At 41.0% G+C, this 20,298-nt stretch overlaps 1 protein-coding gene across 2 annotated transcripts in view; it reads left to right on the top strand.

The window, feature by feature from the left end:
* The first annotated feature begins 879 nt into the window (after positions 1–879).
* The window catches only part of patl1 (PAT1 homolog 1, processing body mRNA decay factor), a 52,276-nt gene continuing 32,857 nt past the window's right edge, over positions 880–20,298 (top strand). Inside the window, exons 1-11 of one of the 2 annotated variants that reach the window (XM_031313089.2) lie at positions 880–1,013; positions 4,314–4,419; positions 6,751–6,969; positions 8,134–8,388; positions 11,663–11,751; positions 11,970–12,050; positions 12,364–12,564; positions 13,232–13,333; positions 13,562–13,648; positions 14,027–14,244; positions 17,796–17,940. In XM_031313089.2, coding sequence (XP_031168949.1) covers positions 999–1,013; positions 4,314–4,419; positions 6,751–6,969; positions 8,134–8,388; positions 11,663–11,751; positions 11,970–12,050; positions 12,364–12,564; positions 13,232–13,333; positions 13,562–13,648; positions 14,027–14,244; positions 17,796–17,940 — 1,518 coding nt within the window. In that variant the 5' untranslated portion in view covers positions 880–998. The remainder of the gene's footprint in view (positions 1,014–4,313; positions 4,420–6,750; positions 6,970–8,133; positions 8,389–11,662; positions 11,752–11,969; positions 12,051–12,363; positions 12,565–13,231; positions 13,334–13,561; positions 13,649–14,026; positions 14,245–17,795; positions 17,941–20,298) is intronic. The other variant, XR_004107386.2, reaches the window with a different exon arrangement.

The following is a 20,298-nucleotide window of genomic DNA, read 5'->3' as shown; positions in this document are numbered from 1 at the left end:
GCAGTAAACTAAAAGTAATGTAAACGGTTAGCTACTGTAAGCTTAATGTAATTAAGATTAATTAATGCAATTCTCCTTACCGGTAAGTGTTATGACTACTACAAACATGAACTCCCACGAGTTTTTAATTTATTGACATGGGATAAATAAGAGAAAACGACTATTGCTTACATTAAAGCCTATCAGTGTCGGTAACGTTACCTACCTTCGCACGTTGCGGGCAAAGTTCCTGACAGAATATTCTCCTCCTGCAAGCAGACTGACGCTGATTCACCAACAGCACAGTTCACAGTTCCACATCCATTTCGTCCAGTGTTTTGAAATGAGAAACGGCTAGTCCGTCTGTTAAAAGCATAGACAGTGAGGCACTTTTTGACTTTGACTGACTTCCTGTCAAAAGACACAGTGCGTCTGTCCAATCAGGAAGGTCCGTTCTCTGCTAGATAGGCCCTACCTTTTCTGGTAGAAGTTAATGCCGTTGTGTTTTGTGATTTGTTGAAGTGTTTTCATATTTGCTGTCGTGTTTTCCTATTTGCCGTTTTGTTTTCCTTTTGCTGTCGTGTTTTCATTTTTGCTGTCGTGTTTTCCTATTTGCTGTCGTGTTTTCCTATTTGCCGCTTTGTTTTCATATTTGCCGTTGTGTTTTCCTATTTGCTGTCGTGTTTTCATTTTTGCTGTCGTGTTTTCATTTTTGCTGTCATGTTTTTCTATTTGCCGTTGTGTTTTATGATTTGTTGTTGCATTTTTCTAATTGCTGTTGTGATTTGCACTTTAGGGCCACCGTAGCATGCAGCAGAAGTGAAAACCATAGACTGTATGGTGAAAACAGCAGCGCCCAGTGCCGCCTTTATTTTACTGTCTATGAGTGCCGCCCCCAAATACGTGCTCGTTCACGTTGTTCCGCAACGCACGTTCAAGTGGACGTCCCTGTTGCGTCATTTGCGCGCCACCTCGCTCCCGAAGCACTTCTTTTCCCGAAAGCCTAAAGATAACGTTAGATGTTCCGATTTCAGGTGAGTATTGTACCCCACGACCCATGTGCCCTTTTCCTGAAAATAATTTCGGATGTTTTACAGAGAGCTTATAGTAATAACAGATGGTGTTTGATTTATATGGTGAATGTTGTCTATTGTTTATGCGACTGCCAAATTCAATGTGGTTGGCGGCCTGTGAAGCAGACCAGCTTGCCTGGTGATATGAGCCAGAGGAAAGGTGAGGGCTCCCTTCCAATGGGGACAAGGATGAGCTTATTGTTTCATAAATTAATCTCAGTTATGAAAGGCCAATATGCGACAGTTTTAAGATGTGTCCCCGACAATATCATATTGGTTAGTTTTAGGGCAGCAGTTTTCCATCGACGTGCGTCCTGCGTGATGTAACGTCAGCATTAGCACTGTGGCTAACGGGCTCACTTGCTACCTACAGGGTGTCAGAAGATCCTGAAGAGAAAGTCACGAGTTCTATTTATTCAGTTAATTTAAACTTGGTAGTTTAAAGGGGAGCTATAAACTGGTATGTTTAACGTTACCTAAATGAATGTCTCGACTGCTGCTACGCTGTGATGTGTTCCCCAGTGAGTTTCCCCATGCCTGGTCAGAGTTTACTAGCTAATGTAACTGGTATTTGACAGTCACTGCTATGTATAAGTATAAGTTAACGTATAAGTCATAGTGTAGTTGGGTTAGTATTGAGTCAAACTGAATTGTCGCTCAACTCAATTTTCTTCTAAAAAATTGCACATTTTGACCTCTGTAGTGCATCGGTTGCTACTTGACATTTAATCATGCTGGCTAAGTTATATATTTTTTTGCACCTAGCGCTAATTATTATACTAATTAATGACTTACTGTCATAGGCTCATGGCCACCAGTTGGCACTAAAAATAAATCGTCACTTATTATTATGGTTTATGTGGCATTCGCAGCAGAAAATTGATGGCTAGTTGCTATTGAAGCCAAAATGGCCATAAACCTTATATAGTGTAATGTTGTACTGGAAGCCCATGTTTATTTACATTTTAGATGTCCTTTTTGTATTTTAAGAAAATTAGTGGGCAAGCTTACAACTGGCTAAAAACAGAATGAATCACTACACCTTCACTATTCATTCTCTTTACTTACATGTATTGTTTATTAATATTTAGAGTGTCTTGTACTTTTCCCTTGTTGCTGCAACGTTTTGAATTTCCCTGTTGTGGGATCAATAAAGGATTTTTAATTTTGAATCTTATTTTTTTCTGGTAATTACATAAATTAATGGTCTGTATGAAATAACTGCATGGTAAATGCCTTACATTCCCGCGGTGGTGTGTGTGGGTTTATTTGTGCTTTAAACATGACAGCGAAACAATCAGAACCACCACCGAAACAAATTCTGTCCTCAATTCAGCTATATATATATATATATATATATATATATATATATATATATATATATATATATATATATATATATATATATATATATATAGAGAGAGAGAGAGAGAGAGAGAGAGAGAGAGAGAGAGAGAGAGAGAGAGAGAGAGAGAGATTACCATTGTTATTTTAGCTGGTGAGTAAAGCAAATCTACCAGCCACTTGCATATTTTACAAGCATTTTGCTGGTTGATGGTGCTAATTGTGTACCCTGCTTATAACATTTTAGTAACCCTACAAAGAATCAAAAATCTATTGTTAAACCTTTGTATCCTTATATTATTAGTGATCCTGTATAAGAAAAACCTATAACTTTAAAACATTGATGCATAAACTTAATATAATCTGCTAATATTTATTTATATATATATATATATATATATATATATATATAGTAATTTATTACACCAAATTACTATATATATATATATATATATATATATATATATATATATATAGTAATTTATTACACCAAATTACTATATATATATATATATATAGTAATAGTAATTTATTACACCAAATTACTTGTGTGGCTTGTAGAGCTGGGCCATACGGAGGAAATAAAAAATCACGAATTTTGACCAAATACATCAATATTGATATTGCGGTGGTATTGTAGGGTTGACCTTTAGTGCTTTCACAAAATATTTACACAATGAGATTATAAATAAATAATCACCAATAATGTTTTTATAATGACTAAGTGGGTATGGGAAAAACAGCTAGAACAGGTAAGCTCAGAAAATTCCATCACGTTTCTGTAATGCAGCCTTTAAAAACCAGGAAAAAACACTTGTCATATTGTGATATTACGATATCCAAAATTTAAGACAACATCTAGCCTCGTATATCTATATAGATACATTGCCCAGCCCTAGTGGCTTGTTAAGGAAAAACTCAACAGCACAACTTATTTCACAAGAAGATTTGGGAGACCTTGATGAATTACACAGAAGCATTTAATGAACGCTCAATTGAGGAGAGAATTTAGGCAGACAGTACCGTTTAACCACGGTGTGTTATCATGTCGTGCCGTCCCAACTCTCTGAAGCTTATCTTTGAAGGTGTATTTAAACAAGTTTAGCTGAACCTTCAATGTAAACAAAGATATTGCGGGCACCGTAAACACAGATTGCTTAACTAAAACCTAGTTTTCACTGACCTCCAAAAGGAGACATTCCTGAAACAAAACATTCCCTTATCATCCAGCTGCTGAGATTCCCTGAATCTGTAGAGACGCATACATTTTTATACATGAACAGTTTTGGTTATTAGAGACTTGCCGAATATTCTTGTCCCCTGACCTGTGACCTATGAATGACCTCATATTGTCTTAAGCTTTCCCTTTGTGTCATCATACCACAAGATGGTCTTTCTGGAAATTCCACCACATGGCTGAGCCACACCTTTGGCTGCTACCTCCTATTCTATTTTATAATAATAATAATAATAATAATAATAATAATAATAATAATAATTTATACTTTGTTGATCCTGCAATGGGAAATTACAAATTATAAATTATACATATGTATTGACACATGTAAAATGTACAAGTAAATCAAAATGGAAGTACGGTTGTTCCAAAGAAATGACATTCTGGCTAAATTTGGAACTAAACCCAAATCTGAGTAACAACCCTTAAGTACATGGGAATGATGTCTGCTTTCATAGTAGTTCCACATACTTATTTGTGTCATTAATTACCCTTTCTTTCTCTTTCCGCCACACCATTTATGCTTTGAATTTTTCCTCCCTTCCTCCTCCTATCTTTTCTCTAACTCTGTGTCACTTTCTTTTCCCCACTCCTTGACCACATCTCCATGTCCTGCCTCCTTCCTTCCTCGCTCTCACTCTGTTCCTTGTCCCTTTATGTCTTCCCTGCCGTCTTTGCAGTCCCTGGATGAAGACTGTACGCTGGAGGAGGAAGACGATGGACTGATACAGGAGGAAGATGAAATTGATCAGTTCAACGATGACACCTTCGGAGCTGGGGCCATCGGTGAGTCATGTCAATGGGGGTGTTGGGGAAGAAAATTGATTCACAACTTCCAAAAATTTAAATTGAATGAATAGAAATATCTGCTTTAAAAACTTAAAAAGCTTTACCTGGCCTTATATTACCTGGCACATTACTTTAAACATGCTCATTTTGAGTTGGAGTACACAGTCAGGGCTCGACAGTGCGACTAAAAATATGTGCGAATAACGTTAAGGTATTTTCATACTTGCTGTTTTTTGCAGATGTGAACTTCGCTACATTTAGTTTTACATTGTTGTCTTTCTGCCTTTACTGGACCACATACAGCGTGTCTCAGAGCGGGTGCTCTCGGCTCGTCATATTATGTTGCAGCGAGCCTGCAGCGAGCGTTGTCTGCGTGGTGTTTTTAAAACATAACCACAATTGCAACCGCTTTATTGCCAATGCTATTAGGGGTGGTACGGTTCACAAAACCCACGGTTCGGGTCGTATCACGGTTTTAGGGTCACGGTTTTCGGTTCTGTATGGTTCTTGTTATTTTTTTCTTTTAATCTTTAACACTCCAGAAATATACTTCAGCATATGATATATAAAAATGTTCCCACACACCAGACTTATATGACGCTGGCGCATCCTCCAACTCCGGGCAGCCTTCCTTATTTCTCCCACTTGCCATTTCTACACGTGACGTGACCTGCAGCACTCCGCTTGAGGAGCGGTCGGCTTGGCGCTGCTACGTCAGAGCGGCCAAAGCGTCAAACAGCTTCCCCGTACTTTTTGACAAGCGTCCTTGACCGGGCGGCCAGAGCTTCTTTGCAGCTCAAGTCGGCGGCGGTGTGTACGTACAGTAACAGTGGAACACTGGAACTTCATTTTACAAATAGTATAACTACTAATAATATTAATGTAGCCTAATCTTGATCTGCAACTCTGCAGAAATACAGGGTTTAAACAGAATGAATAGACATGCGGAAAATAATAATAATAATAATAATAATACATTTTATTCATAGGCGCCTTTCTGGACAACCAAGGTCACCTTACAAGACAATAAAATGGTAATTATAGTAAAAACAAACCGAACATTACTAAGTACAGATGAGTGTGAAAAAAATGTGTTTTCAAACGGGTTTTGAAAAGGGAAAGCGAGTTAATGTTGCGAATGTCTGGTGGAAGGGAATTCCAGAGGCGAAGGGCTGAGATGCTGAAGGTTCTAAGCCCCATGGTGGTCAAACGGGCAGGAGGTGTAGTGAGTGGAATAGATGAAGAGCTCCTGAGAGTACGGGTGGGTGTGTTGATATGAAGGAGGTCAGTGAGATACAGAGGAGCGAGGAAAAAAAGCTTGCACCCCTAATTCCAATGTTGATTTACATTGGAATTAGGGGTGCAAGATATATCGACTCAATATCGTTATCACAATATCAAGTTGCGCAATATTATATCGAGGGGTGCAAGATATATTGACTCAATATCGTTATTGCAATATATCAGAAGTGTCGCAATAAGTATGCAATATTTAGTTTGTTTTGTGGAGCGCTGTGTCCCGTCCATTGGCTGTGTGGGCTTAGTTGAGTTTGATTTAGCGCTCGCTTGAAACGCTACAATGATCATGTTTCATTGGCCAGTTACCGTGCCACTTGCACATGTTAGTGCACGTCAGCACACGGGTCCACTACATGACAAACCCTATGGAGCGAACCACGGGTCCACTACGTGACAAACCCTATGGAACGTACCATGTGACGTGTGTGCATATTTCAACAGTCTAAGTGAAGAAATGGAAGAAAGTGGACAAAATGGAACGAATCAGTGAAGAGAAAGAGAAAAGTTGTGTCCTGTTCTCTCTATATATTTTATACTGTACAACCAGTAAAACATGTCCTGTTCTGTAGACATGGTCCTTATTTATTTATTCATGTTGGACCAGTCCAATATGACCGTCAGTTGAAATAAACCTTGTGTTGTAAGAAAACTTGTTTAATTTGTTATGAATCTATTTTGATGCGTTTTCCCGTGACTTTTGTAATTTTACATATGTTTAAGAATATAGAAATTAATATCTATCGCAATATTCATAATCAATATCGCAATATCACATTTTGTCAATATCGTGCAACCCTAAGTTGAATGTCAACGTTATGAATGAAGCTTCGAACTATTCGGTACAGCCCTATTTGTCACCTTTTTATAAACGCACTACTGAGTTTGTGAAATCACCTTTTGAGACAATTTGTCATAGTTATAAGCCAAACAAAACTACTCTGTCTCTAGAACTATACGTAAAATCGCAGCACAGATGATTCATCGCCATCAAACAAACAACCACTCTGTCTGCCTTCTCTCCTCTTCCAGATGACGACTGGCAGGAGGAACACAAACGCCTCGCTCAGCTCGATGAGAGGGACGGGCTGGGACTGGGGTTAGGAGGGGAGATGGGAGGAGAATCAAATTTAGGAGGAGCTGAGGACTCATCCTCCACCCATCTTCCTTCCTCTACGGGCCATCTCCCCCAACCATCTTCCATCCCTTCACTCAAATTCTCCTCGTCTTCCTCTGGACCCCCTCCACCAGGTCAGTGATGTAATTAGAGGAATGCTGCTAGTAGCAAAATCTTTTTTTTAAGATATTTTTGGGGCTGTTCCCTTTATTTGATAGTGACAGTGGATAGACAGGAAAGGGGGGATGACATGCAGCAAAGGGCCGCAGGTCGGGGCGCACACTGTACTGGGTGAGCTAGAGGTCACCCCCTAGCAGCGAAATCTGACTCGACTCAGGAATCCTGTTCATTTCTCTGTGAGATTGCAGTGTTCCTTACTTTACTGGTGATTTTCAGGTTTTCGGATCGTCTATATTACTTCATTAACTTTTTAGAGTTTAAAATTAGGGCTGGCAAGAGGCCACATTGTTTGGATAACTGAACAGTATTGCTGGTCACATATTTTTCTTGACTAGTTGTTTAAAGCAGCCATATTATGCTCATTTTCAGGTTCATAATTGTATTTTAAGGTTGTACCAGAATAGGTTTACATGGTTTAATTTTCAAAAAACACCATATTTTTGTTGTACTGCAGTGCTCTCTCTCACTGCTGCAGATCCTCTTTTCAGCTGGTCTCTGTTTTAGCTACAGAGTGAGACCTCTTTTCTTCTTCTTCTTCTGTACTATCTTTGATTGCACTGCACATGCTCAGTAGCTCAGATGTAGATCATGTCAGCTAGCTAGCTCCATAGACAGTAAAAGAAAGGCTGTTTCTACAACTTCAGTCAGTTACAAGGCAGGATTAGCTGGGAGACTTCTAAATGAGGGCGCACATGTAAGTAGTTCTTTTGTAGATTATGGTGAACTTGTGTGTGTTGTAGCAGTGCTTTGCTATTGAGAATGAGGTAGCATGCTAGCGTTAGCATGCTAGCGTTAGCATGCTAGCGTTAGCATGCTAACGCTACGAGCTAATGGTTGCGGTTAGCCTGCTCATTTCGGCTTGTGACATCACAAGCCGTGCCGATTTTGAACAGCTCACCCAGAGACTGAAGGCAGGACACATTCAGAAACTGTATCTCACTCTAAACAGCATGGATGGATTTTTTTCAAAGTTTGTATGTGTGTGGAAGCACCAGAGACACAAAATAACTCCCCAAATCCCAGAAGAAAGTGATTTTTTCATAATATGGGCACTTTAAGATATAATATTTAGAGCAATAATATACCTGGAAAGAAATGCACCTGGTTGGTCTTTTCAGATGTGGAGGATCGAGGAGGGGAAGGCGACTTGGCTGAGTCCCTGGCCAGACTCATCCTGGAGGCTGACCCGGCCATTGCTGGGGTCGGGGCAGCTGAGAGACCTGGTCCATCCCCCAGCTCTTCAGGATCCAGCCTGTCTGCTCTGCAGGGCCTAGACCTACCCAGAGTCCTGCCCTCCATCCTGCATCCCACTCAACCACACCAGCATCCCCATCACCTGCAGCACCAGCTGCCTCCTGGGCCCTCTACCTCAGGTGAGAATTACTGCAATAATTATTTTTCTATTAGTGATATCAGTTACCGATTAGAAAGCCAACTTGACCATTGTCCGTTACCAACCTTCTCACGTAACTAATGATGATGTGAAAATTGACATGAGTATTTTCCAAGTTAGTAGGAGGCTTTTATCTGCATTCTAATTACAAATAACCATTACAGTTTTCAGTTTGTGCAACATGATGGTGCAAGTGAAACAAGTAATCAGCTTCTGTCTATAGGCTTGGTCAGTCTAAGTAAAACAATCTTACCCATATGGGGTGTGAAAGTATGCAAATTGTGCTTGTCATTACTAGGGTTGAATAGATCACATTCAAACCAACATTGCAATGTAACGAAGTAATTTTCAAATTATTATTGCAAAACCTGCTTAAGGCTTCACAATCTAACCAACCAGAGGGTCAGAAACACCTGGGGTCTCATTTATAAAACTGTGCGTAGGATCCTTACTAAAAGTGTACGTACGGCCAAAAGCCAAAAATGGCGTACGCCAAAAAAAATTCAGATTTATAAAACCGTGCGTACGCACATCTACAAGCAATGTTCCCTTTATAAATCACAGATTACCCACAAGTGTGCGTACTTGAATCAGCCTCTTATCCCGCCCTGTACACGCCCATTTAAAACCATAAATGGTCAATGCAAAGCACCTCATGAATGCTGATCAGTATGTTAATGACCCTGGCAGTTGTTCTTTCGTTATGCCGAATCATGACCACTGGTGGGGAAAAAGCAAAAAACTTCTTAGACGCTGGTGAATTGCTGCAAATTGTTGTCAACAGTTGATGGAGATTTGTGGGATGCACATCCAGGGCACGAAGCTCCCGTTCCACCACATCCCAAAGATGTTCTATTGGGTTGAGATCTGGTGACTATGGGCTATGACCATTTTAGTACAGTGAACCCATTGTCATGTTCAAGAAACCAATTTGAAATGATTCAAGCTTTGTGACATGGTGCATTATCCTGCTGGAAGTAGCCATCAGAGGATGGGTACATGGTGGTCATAAAGGGATGGACATGGTCAGAAACAATGCTCAGGTAGGCTGTGGCATTTAAACGATGCCCAATTGGTACTAAGGGGCCTAAAATGTGCCAAGAAAACATTCCCCACACCATTACACCACCACCAGCACAGGCATGACGGATCCATGTTCTCATTCTGTTTACGCCAAATTCTGACTCTACCATCTGAATGTCTCAACAGAAATCGAGACTCATCAGACCAGGCAACATTTTTCCAGTCTTCAACTGTCCAATTTTGGCGACCTTGTGCAAATTGTAGCCTCATTTTCCTATTTTTAGTGGAGATGAGTGGTACCCGGTGGGGTCTTCTCCTGGTGTAGCCCATCCGCCTCAAGGTTGTTCGTGTTGTAGCTTAACAAATGCTTTGCTGCATACCTCGGTTGTAACGTGTGGTTATTTGAGTCAAAGTTGATCTTCTATCAGCTTGAATCAGTTGGCCCATTCTCCTCTGACCTCTAGCATCAACAAGGCATTTTTGCCCCACAGGACTGCCGCATACTGGATGTTTTTCCTTTTTCAGACCATTCTTTGTAGACCCTAGAAATGGTTGTGCATGAAAATCCCAGTAACTGAGCAGATTGTGAAATACTCAGACCAGCCCGTCTGGCACCAACAACCATGCCACGCTCAGAGTTGCTTAGATCACCTTTCTTTCCCATTCTGACATTCAGTTGTGAGTTCAGGGGATTGTCTTGACCTGGACCACACCCCTAAATGCATTGAAGCAGCTGCCGTGCGATTGGTTGATTAGATAATTGCATTAACGAGAAATCTTACAGATGTTCCTAATAATCCTTTAGGTGAGTGTATATTAATAATACCTTCCAAAACGGCAGGCATTACGTCACTCGGGGACAGCTTCGATATACCAGACCTAACTACCCGAACTATATATTATAGGCTATCCAAACAAGCCTTAGTGATGAAGTTGAAGATTATATATAATATTTATATAAAACACTTAGCTGTCTGACATTTCCCTCTGGAAACAGCTGTTTGCCCCCAGAGTGGCGAGGACCTGTATTTGGACCGGGATGCCACGGTTTCGGCGCGATGCCCTCTCTACTGGACCCAATTCAGTACATAGATCCAAGAGCACAGCTTTAGGGAATTTAAATCGGCATATTAGCCAGTCATCGTCATGGTCCCTGAAGCCTCTTTTTCTCCTGATTCTTCCATTGCCATAGTCCTCCTGCAGGGCCAGCAGTGCCATCATGCAGCATTACGCACGGGTTCACCGCAGTATATATATGTTTACAACATATTGTGATTGTTAACACCTTGCCAAAATCCCAGCATCAACTAGTGGTATCCCCCACCCCAAGATACAATTTGAAGACGAAAGTCTAATAGGCAAACACACTTTTCTTCATGCAGGTTTTGTCTCCTCCTTCCTGCGCTCCGTAGCGGACAATGTGACAGTGAGACAGCGCCGATTAAACATTAATAACGAATTTTTATTAAAGATCTGAGTTGGATTTTTTCAAGGTGTTTATGGAACAAGTATCACTCAGTACAAGTGCAAATAGCACTGCTGGATTTAATCTTGATGGTAACGTGGATGATATGGATATGTGAAAAAATGTGCGTGAGGCATCAATACTTGAAAGTATTACGAGTAATTGTTATTCCCACATTTACTTTCTGCAGTCTGACATCAGTTCACCACGTCACCATCTGCGTCGCCAATTCCCATTGTCTCCAAAATGGGTCAGTTTGCGTGGAGGACCGCACATTCTCCCGTCAAGTTTGTTTTTTTATAAATCACGACCTTTACATGGGAAGTGGCGTAGGCACATTTTCAGCCGCGTTTTGTGCGTACGCCCCGTTTATAAACGCCCTCCTGGGCATCACGTGCAAAAACGCTGCCTTAGGCTCCATGTGACACATGAAAGAGAGTAGATGAAAACTACAACAAAACTGTTTTTCCCAACCTGTTTATCCCTACACACAAATTCACAACGCCCTTTTTGGTGGACGAGGCCGATATGCCATATGGTAAAACCGCCTATGACCGCACAGTACAAGTCCTGCATTCAAGTGTTTAAAGTAAAAGGAGAGGCATGAATAATGCATCATATTTTAATTGTGATATTTTGTGATTTTTAATTGTCAGTCAGGTAAATGTAGTAGTAAGATGTTTTCCTCTGAAGTAGAATTACAATGTGACAATGTGGTTCACCCTGCTGTATTTGCCCTGTTTAATTTAAATCTCTACTACTCCAGGCCTTCCTCCTGGCCCTTCTCCCTCGTCTTTGCTCAGCTACCAACAGCAGCAGCACTTGCTACGCAGAGGGACTGCTCCTATGGCCCAGGTTAGTTTTTTAACTGACTGTGAGTATTATTCTGTAGTATTTTTAAAGCCTGCGAAATAGTTGGTTGAAATGCAGTCCCCCTGTATTTATTCCCTATATGTTGGATTGTGCAAAGGGACAATTTAAAGAGAAGAAACTTGCTATTATGTTTATTTAAACTTTGTGTAGGATATTTTTGTTTCAGGACTTTTAAGTTAAATTTTTCTCATTATCTCTAGATGAACTCTCACAGTATCTGGGAGAACAGTATGGGGTTTGGGCCGGTCAGTGTCACCCCCGGACTGGTTACACACATGGAGGTAAGGGACACTCGCTCTTCTCCTTCTTCAAACCACTGGGCATCCATATCTAGTTGAACAGCTTATCCTTAGGTTGCTTGTGTGTTCATGGCAACATGCAGATGTAAATGGGACTGTATTTATATGGCGTTTTTCGAGTCTTGACTACTACTCATAGCGCTTTTACATATTACTGGCACCGTTCACTTACACATACACTGGGGCCGAGGCTGCCATACAAGCCACCTGCTTATCTTATTGAAAGGGCTTGACCAAGCTGTTGATTCATCATCTGTATTTTTCTAATGTTATTCACCCTCTTTTTCCTCTTCAGGATAGTCCACTAATGTCTATAATCAAGGAGGTGGGCCTTCCTAAACGACCTCCTCAAAGTAGAAATGATGAAGGACGGGATTTGTCAGAAAGGGTCCCACCTCCACGCTCTTCTTCCCCTGTGATTGGCTCCCCTCCGGTGAGGGCAGTGCCTATTGGGACCCCGCCCAAACAGCCTATGAGCCATGCCCTGAATCATCAGGTGAATAAGAGGCAACTGTTCTCGTCATTCTACTGTGCTTCCTTACTGATATTTTTTCACCATCATTTCCCCCTTTTCACGATTAAGGTGGTTGGTAATGGTGTTTTTCCATTGGCACTTTTGGCTGCTCCCAGTCCATTACCATTTTAAACCGTAGATTGTATTAAAGCTGACACAAATGCTTTGAAGCTTTGCTCGTTGCCATGATAATCAACGTCAAAATCAGTATTTGAATGCTTTGTTCTTTTCCTTTTTTATATATGCATTACCACAGAAAATCCAGTAGCCCATGAAATAAGGAATAGTAATTCCACATTATTTAGCTATGCATCAAAATTAATTATAACTAGTTCTCATCCAAATTAATTATAACTAGTTCTCAGGTGTGTGTGTGTGTGTGTGTGTGTGTGTGTGTGTGTGTGTGTGTGTGTGTGTGTGTGTGTGTGTGTGTGTGTGTGTGTGTGTGTGTGTGTGTGTGTGTGTGTGTGTGTGTGTGAGTTTTTACTAAAGTCAAAGAGATATATGGTATGTAGTTGGTCAGTTAGCTCCATCATAGTGCGACTAGCAGTCTTATTAGTTGTAGTAGTTACCATGCTGCATCATATTGTGATATTACTTAACATGTCATTTGCTTTGTTTCTGTTAACCCTGTCCTGTGTGTGTGTAGATCCACCACCCCACGGCGGTTCATGTGAGAGCCCCAGTCCAACACAGATACCCTCCTCCTTTTCCTGAGCGTGTGTCACCCAACACCCTACTCAATATAGCTGTGAGTTTTCCTCTCCTCCATCCTTCCCTCTGGTTTTTCAGCTTTGTATGAACATTAAATCAAAGAGTGTCAGTGTTTCCCCTACCATTGTTTGTGTGTGTGGGGGGGGGGGGGGGGTAACAATTTTCACATTTCATTTTATTTTAAGAAATAAAGACGAGAGAGACAAACCAACTTCCATTTTCATTACTCCAGAGTATGAAGTTTCTATGTGCTGTTTTTGTTCAGAACTCTCCGCTGTGTCGCGGTCCGTTCCCTCCTGGAGTTGGTCCTGTCCTGTCACAGATTCAACGGGCTCAGCTGCTCAACTCTCAGGTTGGTACAGCAGATGGTCTTTTTAGATTGCTGCAGAAACAGATAACTTGCTGTTTCGTAGATATGCATTACAACTCTGGTAATGTGTAATATCTTGAAAATAAGATAGTCTAGCTGTAATTAAGCTTTGAGAAATGTGGTTGCTACCAAATGTAATAAAATGTACAACAGCTCATGTGGCGTATTATGTATGCGGGATCACACACACACACACACACACACACACACACACACACACACACACACACACACACACAGGTAAGGTAACTGCTTTTCAGATGATTAATACTGACACAGCAGCTCCAATTCTTAAATAGTTCACTTATAAATGAAATGAATCATTCTCACTAGGTAACCCCCCCCCTCCTCTCTCCCCAGGTGGCTGGTTTTCCTCATGGTGGTCCAGCGCCTCCTTTGTTACCAGGTGGTGGTTTTAGGCCGTTCTTCGGGGGCCCTCCTCCTCCACTTGGTCATAGAATGGGTCTGCCACCCCCTCATGGCCCCCCTAATCACACGCCACCTATCCGGCACAACACCACACACCTTCACCCCCAGCACCGCCGCATGCTCACCCAACGCATGCAGAACCGGGGAGGGTAAGCAAGTGTGCATATGAACAGTGAGGTTCTAAGAGCTGCAAGGTTACACAGTACTGTGGTCCTGGATCACTAATGCCTAGTTCACACTACATGACTTTAGCCCTGAGTTTTTACTTGCTAGTTTTTGGAGCTCCCTGACAAAAGCCCTAGGTCAGACGCAAATTGGCGTTGGCTCAACGCTCGCAAATCGGCGCTCAAGCACTTTGTATGTACTGTTCAAAGAAGCAAGCCAAGGAGGCTCGCTGATGCCTAGCAGACGCATTCCAGATATTTAGCAAGCTATATATCTGGACCTGTTGGGGGGTCTGCCGGCTACAGCCAATGAGAGCAAAAGACATGGGTTGTGGGGGAACAACAGGAACTTAACCGTATGTGTTGCATTTGCAGCACGGGTCAGAGGTGTTGTTGTTGCACCTTGAGGCTATAAATAGATAAGGCTTTCACGGTATTGCTTTGTTACGCACCGCACAAATTTGTGAGGGCATTTTATCTGCATTTTAATTGCAACAACCCTAAGTAATACTTTTAATAATGCCGTCCCACAAGTCCTTGTGGCAGCAAAATTTAAAGCAACCCATCACCATTTCGCTGTTCATATTCAGAATATTAAGGTGCCGGCAGCCGTAATCCTGTACGCACCGTGCGTACATTTCATTTTCTGAGAGACATTGCAACCCATCTAATAATAATAATAATAATAATGTAGCCTACTTTATGGCACTGTTTGATTGGTTAAATAAACCAGTTAATGCGAGAACTTTACTCTCGTGCCCGATGCGTAAAATTGCAGTGATCATGTGTTTACAGAACTGTGAATGAATGGATCGCTGAATCCAAAGTTATACAGCACCCTGAATATTGGATTATTTTTAGCCTAAAGCAGCATCTGAAACAAGTTCACCTGTTCGCCCCTCATGGCTTTTTCAATATAGGCTATATAGGTTTTGTTAAAAGTCACTACAGATATGACCACATTATTTTGACCATGCGTGAAAGTAGGAATATTACGTGAGAATGCACGGATCGGCTCTAACGGCATCCAAATCAATTGCGCTTAAATCATCCACCCAAATTACTTTTGCTCCCTCTCTACAGTCCCTGTAGGCTACTGCTTTTTAAATGATGTATTGTATTGATGTATCAGTGTTTTCTTTAAAGATGTACTTTAGGGCGCCTGGGTAGCTCACCTGGTAGAGCAGGCCCCCATAATGCAGAGGTTCAGTCCTCGACGCAGTGGCTCACCTGCGGGCATTTGCTGCATGTCTTCCCCCTCTTCCTCCCCCCTTTCCTGTCTACAGCTGTCCTGTCTATAAAGGCTAAAATGGCCAAAAATATATACAGTGCCTTGCGAAAGTATTTGGCCCCCTTGAACTTTTCGACCTTTTGCCACATTTCAGGCTTCAAACATAAAGATATAAAAATTTTATTTTTTGTGAAGAATCAACAACAAGTGGGACACAATCATGAAGTGGAACGAAATTTATTGGATATTTCAAACTTTTTTAACAAATAAAAAACTGAAAAATTGGGCGTGCAAAACTATTCAGCCCCCTTAAGTTAATACTTTGTAGCGCCACCTTTTGCTGCGATTACAGCTGTAAGTCGCTTGGGGTATGTCTCTATCAGTTTTGCACATCGAGAGACTTTTATTTATTAGAGTTTATTATTTAGAATTTTTATTACTTGAGAATTTTTGCCCATTCCTCCTTGCAAAACAGCTCGAGCTCAGTGAGGTTGGATGGAGAGCGTTTGTGAACAGCAGTTTTCAGTTCTTTCCACAGATTCTCGATTGGATTCAGGTCTGGACTTTGACTTGGCCATTCTAACACGTGGATATGTTTATTTGTGAACCATTCCATTGCAGATTTTGCTTTATGTTTTGGATCATTGTCTTGTTGGAAGACAAATCTCTGTCCCAGTCTCAGGTCTTTTGCAGACTCCATCAGGTTTTCTTCCAGAATGGTCCTGTATTTGGCTCCATCCATCTTCCCATCAATTTTAACCATCTTCCCTGTCCCTGCTGAAGAAAAGCAGGCCCAAACCATGATGCTGCCACCACCACCATGTTTGACAGTGGGGATGGTGTGCTCAGGGTGATGAGCTGTGTTGCTTTTACGCCAAACATAACGTTTTGCATTGTTGCCAAAAAGTTTGATTTTGGTTTCATCTGACCAGAGCACCTTCTTCCACGTTTGGTGTGTCTCCCAGGTGGCTTGTGGCAAACTTTAAATGACACTTTTTATGGATATCTTTAAGAAATGGCTTTCTTCTTGCCACTCTTCCATAAAGGCCAGATTTGTGCAGTATACGACTGATTGTTGTCCTATGGACAGAGTCTCCCACCTCAGCTGTAGATCTCTGCAGTTCATCCAGAGTGATCATGGGCCTCTTGGCTGCATCTCTGATCAGTCTTCTCCTTATATGAGCTGAAAGTTTTGAGGGACGGCCGGGTCTTCGTACATTTGCAGTGGTCTGATACGCCTTCCATTTCAATATTATCGATTGCACAGTGCTCCTTGGGATGTTTAAAGCTTGGGAAATCTTTTTGTATCCAAATCCGGTGTGTTCCTTGTTCTTCATGATGCTCTCTGCGCTTTAAACGGACCTCTGAGACTATCACAGAGCAGGTGCATTTATACGGAGACTTGATTACACACAGGTGGATTCTATTTATCATCATTAGTCATTTAGGTCAACATTGGATCATTCAGAGATCCTCACTGAACTTCTGGAGAGTGTTTGCTGCACTGAAAGTAAAGGGGCTGAATAATTTTGCACGCCCAATTTTTCAGTTTTTTATTTGTTAAAAAAGTTTGAAATATCCAATAAATTTCGTTCCACTTCATGATTGTGTCTCACTTGTTGTTGATTCTTCACAAAAAATTACATTTTTATATCTTTGTTTGAAGCCTGAAATGTGGCAAAAGGTCAAAGTTCAAGGGGGCCAAATACTTTTGCAAGGCACTGTATATATAAAAAAAAGAAGAAAAAAAAGATGTACTTTAATGATGAGAGAGGATGTTTTCAGTAACGACATAGGGGGTAATTTTTTTTGACTTTTCGACCACAGCCCATGGCTTTATTTTACACGTTGGACAGAAAACCTCCTGTAAGGACTACAAAGACACCACCTTGACAGCCGGAGTGTTAGCTTTTAGCTGCAAAAAACGGTATGTCTCTAGCTCTTATTGCTATAAAATGATTAAAATATGAATAAGAGATAACGTTTTTTCCTCGTATACGATATTCTTAATTTAAGTATCCAGATGCATGTTTTGTAGTGCATCTTTTGAACGTTTTAGTTTCACCATCAATAACGTCTACCATCGCATAATTACGTCATAGCCAAGTGCAGTCGGATTTGCATGTTTCACGGTTGTCTTTTCCTGAGTCCTCATGAATTCTCCTTTTACATCTTTCCTTGGCATCCGTCCGTTACATTTTCCATCGAGGTTGAGGAAAAGTGGTTAGAAAAAATACATAAGAGGTGATATTTTTGACTATTTAACTGCAGCTCATGTCATCTTTGTCTTTTAACCTCTCTTTAGGGACCGTGGCAGGACTGGATTGGACCGGCGCAGCAGGGACCCCTACAGTAACCTTATGACTCAAAAAGAGAAGGAATGGGTAACCAAGATCCAGATGATGCAGCTGCAAAGTACTGACCCTTACCTGGATGACTACTACTATCAGGTTAGTTTTTATATACATTGGCTTCAGAAAGTATTCAGACCTCCATGCTGTTTGCACACTTTGTATTGTAGATGTAATTTTAAATGGATAAAATTTCCATTTTTGCCTGTCAAGCTACTCTCAATAACCATGATGACAAAGTTCAAACATGTTTTAGGAATGTATTAAAAATCAAAAAACTTAAACGTACAATATGTAACTTTCTGCCGCTAGGGGTCTCTCAACCAAAACAATGGATGGTAAACACGGACCGGTAGAGCTAACGGAGACGTAGCTAACGTTGGATGGCTGCTGTTGTGACTCTGGTGCATGGGTCTGATATGGTCGGTTTCCCGACGCTTCATTAAACTGCCGTTAGCACCAGGCACTGTAGTTAAGTGCTGGCCGGGTGGATTGCTGTAATGAAATTGGCTGGCTGCTAGCTGACTGGGGGCTAACGGTAACTAGCTAGCTATATGTCCCGGGGCTGTTGTCAGCTGTCATCTAGAGCTGTCAATCTTCCTCTATAATACCATTCGAATTCCATTTGATATTTTTTTTAAATATTTGAATAATATTTGAATATTTAATGCTCAATTGCAGCCTGTAAAAAAATATGTACTACACTACTCAGGCTTATGCATTGTCGATGGCATTTCAAGCATGTGGTTGTTGTTACACGTTCCGTCCACTAGAGGGGCTTCTAACATTAGCCTGGCCTTGAGGGGACCTGCACGCATCTTTGTTTACATTCATTTTCCACCACGCACACAGCGACACATCAACAGAGAACTCTGTAATGAAACATTATCTAACAAGTGTAGTGAAGCGGCTCTGTTGTAAAGGCTAACGGTGCTCGGTTAGCACAATTACATCTTGTTAGAAAGCACAGCCGATACGTTTTGTCATAAACTAGCTAGGTACGTAACAAACGATGCTAACGGCATTAATAACTAAGCCAAACGGTGCTGTCACTACTATTTTAGTGATTTATAAGCAACCTGTTTCTTGCAGATTGTCACGTTACTGAGAATACAGCTATGAAAAGGTAATATATGAAGTAGAAGCTAACTCTGACAGCTGTAAGGCATCTAACATTACCTTTAGCTGTTTTCATGAAGCTCCCAGCTACGCTAACGTTACTATACCTCACAACGCAGTTAAACAAGAACCAGCTAACTAATGTTAACATAAGCACTTTGGCTCGGTGGAAGTCGATTTTAAAGTCATGTTAAAACTATTTCCCGTCCTTCTTACGATTTCCAGCCGCAGCCTGTCACTCCCCTGTGTACTAACGTTACTTGGTACGTAACGATAGATCCGTAATGTTGTACTAACGTTATTAGACCTCACAATGCCTTGTATTTCTCGCTCCCGCTAAGTTATAAGACGTGAAATGAGTGACACATGCGGGTAGGCCAAGGCGAGAAGAGGGAGATTAGTTAATGTTAGCCAATATATTTATAAAAAAGATTTTTTTACTATTTGAATTATATTCGAATTTCGGCATTCGTTCCAACAGCCCTACTGTCATCCCGACTGAGTCTCTCTGCGCCGGGGGAGTGAGGCAGACAGACTGGGGTGTGCTAGCTGGCTAAATTAGCATTAGATAAATTGTCTATCTATACAGTTAACGTTACTAGTGAACTTATTCGTGGGTTAGCCCAGTGCTGTTAACCGTGGTCAAAACAATCATACTAAAAATAACAAATTTTGCTGGATGATAAATTGTCCCAGAAATTATTGCGATAAACGATAATATTGTCGTTCCAAGACCATTTTCATCTAATATAATGATAATGGTATAATAATGCAGGTACACCTTTTCAAAGATCAATACACTTTTATTTCTAAAGAATATTTAACACTGGAACTGGAAGACATTTTAAATATCTCCAATATGTCTTTGATCTCCTTTAGTATGTCGTCTTTCACACTGTTGTATAGTTGTGGAATTGCCGTTTGTGACACGTATGTTCTCCCAGGCAATTCACAGCCTACTGGCTGTCAAATGTTTGCAGCATTCCTCGAGTGTTTGTGCGATAGATTACAGACTCTGTACTACATTTAACAATTATTTAACACTAAATATTAAATTTAAATAATATATAATTAATAAATTAAATCTATCTATATGGCTATCTGCCAATGGCGAGTAAATGTTTGTACCAAAATAGTTCTGTTTTTCAGTCTTCATTTTGGCGAAGGTGCAGCTTCTGCTCCTCTGCAGGTCGGAGCTTCGTTGGGGCGGGCCGACACACAAATACACACACACAAACACTGGCGCAACTCTGACACACTTTCCACACTCCGTGTCTGCGGACAGCTGTAGGCTTGTACCGTTAATGTTCTGTGCATTGTCGGACACTTTCCTGAAAC

The sequence above is a fragment of the Sander lucioperca genome, chromosome 4, assembly GCF_008315115.2.
Source record: "Sander lucioperca isolate FBNREF2018 chromosome 4, SLUC_FBN_1.2, whole genome shotgun sequence".
In the NCBI taxonomy this organism is placed as follows: domain Eukaryota; kingdom Metazoa; phylum Chordata; class Actinopteri; order Perciformes; family Percidae; genus Sander; species Sander lucioperca.
The sequence above is the reverse complement of the archived record's forward strand: the minus strand, read 5'-3'. Positions and strand labels throughout refer to the sequence as shown.